Genomic DNA, 6,955 nt, shown 5'->3' on the forward strand with positions numbered 1-6,955 from the left:
CCCCTCTTTGTAGACTACCTTTTGCTTTTCACTCCTTTTTGCTTTCTTTGTCTCTTGTGAATCTTCTAGTAATTGTTCATCTAATACATAGTTGTTACCTGGCACTAAAGAACCCTTTTAGTCCTTCTAAAGCATGAAGGACCAGGTAGTATATATATGAGGCTCTGTGGGCCCATGAGGTCACTGTTCACCTGCTCAGCTCTGTCTGCCCTTGCAGTGCAAAAGCAGCCATGGGCAAATGAGTGTCCTTGGGTTCCAACCAGACTGTACTTATGGACCCTGAAATTCAAATTACATAATTTTTACTTTTTAATTTTACATATCTCCTTACCCCACCCCCAATTATTTAAAGATGTATGAACCATTTTTGGCCAATAGGCCTTACAGATGCAGGCGGTGAGTTGGATTTGGCCTGCAGTAGTTTGCTGTTCCCTGCTTTTATCGGGCAGTGATAAAATAACTGTAGCCATTGAATTAAAAGCAAAAGATGAGGCCTGCTTGTTCCTAATCCTATAGGTAGCTTTTCACAGGTTTGTTTTGTAACTGGCACATCAGAAGCATTGTATTAACTTACTGGGTTTTGGTTTCAGGTGGCACATTTAGAACGAACAGGGCATTACTTAACTGTGAAGGATAACCAGGTGGTTCAGTTGCATCCCTCTACTGTTCTTGACCACAAGCCTGAATGGGTGCTTTACAATGAGTTTGTTCTTACAACAAAGAATTACATCCGGACGTGTACGGATATCAAGCCAGAATGGTAAGCGACACCCTTTGTCCTAACAGAGTTTGTTAGTATTTTGCTCAGAATGCAGTCTGACTTCGTTGGCAGCAGTCTTGTCCTTCCTTTGATTCCGAGGAACTTGATGGTCTCATCAGCTCAGGATGTGTGCTCCATGTTTAGGTATGGGGCTTTCACCGAATGGTATGGTTGATCTCTCTCTTGTGATTTTGCTTTCCTAAGATGACAGAGGGATTGTTGGTATGGGTGTGGGCGGGATTTGCAGCCAAATACAAAATTACAGCTGACTAGCATCAAGCGTCTTTGGAGTCCTTCTCTTGCTGTTGTGATCGACTCAAGTCTCCTGGTACTGTCCTAGATATCAGTCAGTCTTTGTATTTTCTCTGTTCCATTATCATTAGCTCTGAATTATTGATGATTTATATGTTGATGCTTTGGAAAGAGTTAAGCAAGCCTAAAAACCACACATCTCGTTGTATCTTAGCATATTTGATTTGCAATTTGTTATTGGAACTGATTGCCATCATTTTTTAAAGTTTTTTTTTTTTTTTAATGTTTATTTATTTTTGAGAGACAGAGACAGACAGAGTGCAAGCAGGGGAGGAGCAGAGAGAGGGGGAGAATCCAAAGCAGGCTCCAGGCTTTGAGCTGTGAGCACGGAGCCCGATGCGGGGCTCGAACTCACAAACCGCGCAATCATGACCTGAGCCGAAGTTGGACACTTAACCGACTGAGCCACCCAGGCGCCCCTGATTGTCGTCATTTTGAGCAAAATTACCACCCTTCCCCTTTTGTGTGTTTGGCTTTTTGTTTTGGTTAGTTGGTTGGTCGGTTTGCCAGAATCCATTCTATAACTTAAGATAGGAGACGTCAGCTGGGAATGGTGGGACTGAAGACACTTCTTTTAGTTGATGACACTTGCTGTGAGCCTGCTTTCTTTCCTACACAGATTTATTATGACTTCTGACACTTGTGTAGGACATTACCATTTTATCTTAAAGGCTTTGTTGAGAAAAAATTGTATGGCCAAACATTAAAAAAGATTCAGTCAAGGGAATTCTTTGGGGTATAGAGCTATATTTATAGTTATTAAACTTTGAGAAGATCCAATCATTTGAATACCAAGATATTTCTCCTACAGAGCCTGTGTTACTCTAACCTTGGAGAGGTTGGTCAAAACGGTGTTCTAAAGTGAAGAGATTAGTGGCCTAATTTTCATATCTTTGTATTAATGTAAAGAAAGGTTTTTAAAAGATTTTATCTCCAGGTTTTTTTTTTTTTTTAAGTCTATGGAAAGTCCAACATGCTAACTAAAATAAGGCATTTCTAAAAGTGGTGTTAGGCATTTGTAATTTTAATGTTGATTTGGGTTTGTAGATTTGCCTTTGTTCATCATTATATTAATGAGTAATTCCTATCCTACTAGCAACTCCAGTACTTTAATTAAATGTTAATTTGGTAATTTTTCCCCCCCTTCCGGACAGGTTGGTGAAAATTGCCCCTCAATATTATGACATGAGCAATTTCCCACAGTGTGAAGCAAAGAGACAGTTGGACCGCATCATTGCCAAACTTCAATCCAAGGAATATTCACAGTACTGAATTCAGTGCTTAGAACTGAAGTTATTCAGAGGACAGCTTTAAAAGATGAATGAACTCAAAAGTTCAAGTTGTGCTCTTCACGTTGGTTCAATAATGGCCTTTATTTGAAAGCTTTTTAATTTTTCTTTACAGTAAATATTCCATTCTGATTTCATAAATTAAACATTTATGCCTCCCTTTTGTGTTGACACTGTAGCTCATACTGGAAAAGTCGATCAATGTTTTGCAGTTTATTGAAAGTAGTTCTATATATAACAATGTTATAAGCATTTCTTTAGAAATGGTTGAAAATGCTTCTAAAATGTGATTATCGACCATGGTATGCATGATCGTTGTAATTGTTGACATTCCTTTTAGAAGTTGTGAAATGTTACAACTTGTGCTTATGTAGACACAATCTTCTGTCTCAGTACAGAGGCACTGACTTCAATAAAGTCTATTTATACTAATTTCAGCCAAAGCACTTTGATATCTTTGTTCTAGTCTCTTTATGGCTTCTTAAGCATGGGGCTGTTTTTTTAAATTGTAAGTATACCATGATTACATACTTAGCATCGTTCCACAACCTTTCCTACTTCCGTAGATAAAGTAGTCATTAAAGCAGTATTTTCAAGAACATAGTGTGGCACTTTGTTAGGTTAATCAGGGTGTGATCTAATGGGATAAAAGTATATGGTTTTCATTCACAAGGCAGAGTAATGAATAGCTTTCTCTGGTCTTAAAGTTTATTTCATAAGGCTGATTTTGCACCACATTTTTAGTAGATCTTTTCTATACAAGAGAAACACCCTAGCTTCTGAAAGCAACATGTATTTGTATTAAGTAGATAGTAGGGAGTGATGTTATATTACAGATCTTAGTCCATTTTACTAGAATCTCGGCGTTGGATAGTTTATGCAGTCTACAAAGTAATTAGTGTGTTAAAATGTGAATTTGACTTTCCATTTCCTGTGACAGGCAGTAGACAAGTTAAAAACACCTTTTTAACAGCAAATGAGGTGTTTGGTGTGACCCATCAAAGGGCCTGTGATAAATCACTTCCTTTCACTTAAAGATTAAATACTGTACTCATTAATGTCTGGACTCCCGTCTTCTCTTCCTCCCTCTCTTTTACAAATATTTAAATGTTAAAGGGAGTTTGTAGGTGTGTGTAGTTGGAATTTAAATGTACTTTGAAGCATACATCTTAACGCAGTTTAAGGGAGTTAATTGGGCAGATTAGAATTTTTCAGGCTGTATACTTTTTACTGTATAGGTAGCTGTTCTTAAACGATGCTGGTGCCTTAGAAGAGTTCAGATGCTTCTGGAAATGCCTCATGTTCTTTTCATGGAATAATTTACATGCTGAGATGATATTTTAGGTTACCCTTAACAATTTATTCTGCTTTAAGTATTGGCAACATTATCTGCTAGAATTTTTTTATTTTTATTTTATTTTTTTTTAGATTATGTTAAGAAAATCTAGGCACTTAGATTTGTTTCCCCTAAACCGGCACCTTTTGCCAAAGTATTAATGTTGCATTTTTTTTCAGTTGCATCTTCTTATAATGTGACCATCTATCTAGTTTTAAATAGATGTCAGTGTCGCGTATGTATTGTTTAATCTTGCGCTTTTTAAAATCCTAAATGAGACCATTAAGTTTTCTTAACGAGAAACTTAAGTTGCCATGCTGATGTAAAGAATGCAGGTTGGCATTTGGCAGAGTTTCTAGGAACAGCCGTGCTCTTTACATCTTGGTAAGTGATGAGTGTGCACTGGGAGTGGCTTTGTGGAAACGGTAGCGCGAGCTGAGCTCTTTTTTATTCTGCCCTCATGCCGACCCCAGCTGTTCAGTTTTGCAAGCCCGGCCACATCTGACCAAAGCTGTGAGTCTTAAGCACTGATGTTATTCACAAAGGTGTGGCTCTTAAAATTGGTGTCCTTTAACCCATTTATTATAGGCTTGCCAATTGGATACAAACATGGTTACAATTTCCCTTGTTTACCTAGGTGGTTACAACTATCAAATGAATCCCCTCAGTGGTGTGGAACAAGAAAATTAAATGTAAAACGTTGTCCCTAATACTCCGAAAATCTTTCTTGATGATCTTGTTTTCTTGAAGAAATCTTGCCTCAAAATAGTGGAGCTGCTTTTTGTTGTGAATGTAGCATAAGAAAGGAAGGCCATCAGCAAGTAGAAATTGGGCAACAAGTTGAGGAAATGAACTCAACGTGGGGGAATAGGACAAAATACACCCCTCCAGTCACACTACTTAGCCAGAACCCCACAAAACAGAAAGCATATGACTTAGTCCTAGGATTTGAGGCTTGTAAGGTAACACAAACACCTTCAGATTCTCTTGTGCATAATTTTGATGGCTATCTCCTGTGTTCAGATACTTTAAAGAAAACCATTACTTTCGAAGACATCTTAATAGTTTGCTAGAAATGCTGAGTTAAAATTTCTTTCTCCGTGACTGATTGTTTCTATTTCTTGCTTTTAGAGCAAAGTTAGTTAAATAAGGATGTTTGTTTTACTGCATGATGCTATTTAGATACTTAACTTTGTCTTCTTTCTTTACTCCGATTTAGGCTGAAGAGCCTGTTTTCCCCTCTTCGGTATGGTTGCTAGATAATCCTGAATATTCCTGATTCTGCTAGGTATTCTTTGGATTGTATTCAGTACTGTGGTCTCAACTGGGCAGTAGCCAGTACTGTGGTCTCGACTGGAACTTGTGTTTCTCAGGGGACCAGACATGACATCATTTCTGTTAATGCAGCTGAGGATCACATTAACCGTTCAAACATCCGCAGCATACTTTTGGTTCATATTAATCTTACCGTAAATTTAAGGTCTCTAATTTTTATGTGATAGTTTGGCATGTGGCTCAGGGCCAAGAAAAGACCCTCACAGACCGTGGGCATTGATAATCTTCAGAGACCTCACCATCTATTGAACTTAGAAATAAAGTTGACAGATTTGGTATGTACCTATTTAAGCAATGATTTGAATTTTAAAACTTCTTTTTATCCTAGAGAAAGCGGGGGTGGGGTGGGGTGGGCAGTTGTGTTCTTAGGTATTTATAGTGATGCGCCAGCCCTGTACAGATGGGTGAGATGGCCCCGTAGAGAACCATTGTGCGGGTGGTCAAGTAGTTTATCTTGCATTGAGAACATGCTGCTGCAGTGACTTCTGATTCCTTCTCTTGGAGCACACTGGCTAGATTATGGACACTGGTTTGCTTGACCGAATTCTCTAGCTTGGACTCGGCGATTGCTCATTTCTAGAGTATTTGAACCAAAGTTAGCAAAAGCAGTTCTCTGTCACCACCTCTTTTACCAGTTGCGTGCTAAATGTAGCCCAACCTGGGAGTTCTGAGGTTTGGCCAATTTTCTTACATTTTTTGATTTATATGTGGGCTTATTTTTATTCTCTCTTAAAAGATGCTGTTTTTTGTAGGGCCTTCAATTTGTAATTATAGTAGGTTGTAGTAAATGGAACGTGATGGAGAACTCAAGTCATACACTTGGCAAAGCCACATTTAAATTTTTTTTTTTCAACGTTTATTTATTTTTGGGACAGAGAGAGACAGAGCATGAACGGGGGAGGGGCAGAGAGAGAGGGAGACACAGAATCGGAAACAGGCTCCAGGCTCTGAGCCGTCAGCCCAGAGCCTGACGCGGGGCTCGAACTCACGGACTGCGAGATCGTGACCTGGCCGAAGTCGGACGCTTAACCGACTGCGCCACCCAGGCGCCCCGGCAAAGCCACATTTAAATAACTTGGGGTGTTTTTGTTTGTTCTTATTTTTGTTCTTTCACATTCTCCCTGATATCAGCGATTTCATTTCATTAGTAGTATTCCTTCATAGGATTTCTCTAGAAATTACTTAGTGGTACTGATGGTTGTTCATTTTATTAAGCACCAGCTCTTAAAGGCATTGTGTGGGATTATAAAGAGTAGATTCATAATTCAGAGATCATCTCAAATTATGGTCTAGTTAAAAAATGTGCAAAGGTCTGAATATAAAGCATGGTATAATGACTGTGATAAGACGGATCAAAGAGCTATAGGTATCAGGAAGGATGGGTTATAATTAAGCAAGTGTTCTCACAAAATCCCTGATGGTATTTCAAACAAAACTGGAAATAACAAAATGATGGGTGAAATCTTCCTTTTAGAAATCTGTAAATTTTTTTTCTTAACACTTAAAGCTGGATTCTGGGCAGCCACTTGCAACTTCTGGGTTAAGGAAGCGGGAAATTTTGTGGAGGAGTTTTAGTTGGACCTCACATATTAGGCTTTCAATCAGCACGGAGGATTTCTTAGATGATTAACAGGATTTCAGGCCAAGAGTCATAGTTCAGACCATTTTTAAAGTTACGCTTTAATTGATGCATAGTTTACTCAAATGATCCCCCCTTTTTAGGTCTTCAGTGTTAAGTGTGAACAGTTTATGCAGTTGTGTGATCATCACCACAGTCTACACAGCATTTTCATCAACCGAGAGGGCTTCCTTTCCCCTGTTCTTTGTAGCAGATCCTCTTGCCCCACTCCCCAATGCTCTGCAACCACTTAACTTTGTCCTTCTGTTTTTGCCTTTTCCAGAATGTCAGAAATGGGATGGTAC

General features: G+C 38.8%; 1 protein-coding gene across 1 annotated transcript in view; it reads left to right on the top strand.

Annotated features, from left to right (window-relative positions):
• The window catches only part of DHX15 (DEAH-box helicase 15), a 61,854-nt gene extending 59,056 nt beyond the window's left edge, over positions 1–2,798 (top strand). The window contains exons 13-14 of the mRNA XM_040486880.1: positions 591–760; positions 2,227–2,798. Of these exons, the coding sequence (XP_040342814.1) occupies positions 591–760; positions 2,227–2,344 (288 nt within the window). The 3' untranslated portion in view covers positions 2,345–2,798. The remainder of the gene's footprint in view (positions 1–590; positions 761–2,226) is intronic.
• Positions 2,799–6,955: the final 4,157 nt, after the last annotated feature.

The sequence above is a fragment of the Herpailurus yagouaroundi genome, unplaced genomic scaffold, assembly GCF_014898765.1.
Source record: "Herpailurus yagouaroundi ecotype Mexico unplaced genomic scaffold, PumYag 28, whole genome shotgun sequence".
Lineage (NCBI taxonomy): Eukaryota > Metazoa > Chordata > Mammalia > Carnivora > Felidae > Herpailurus > Herpailurus yagouaroundi.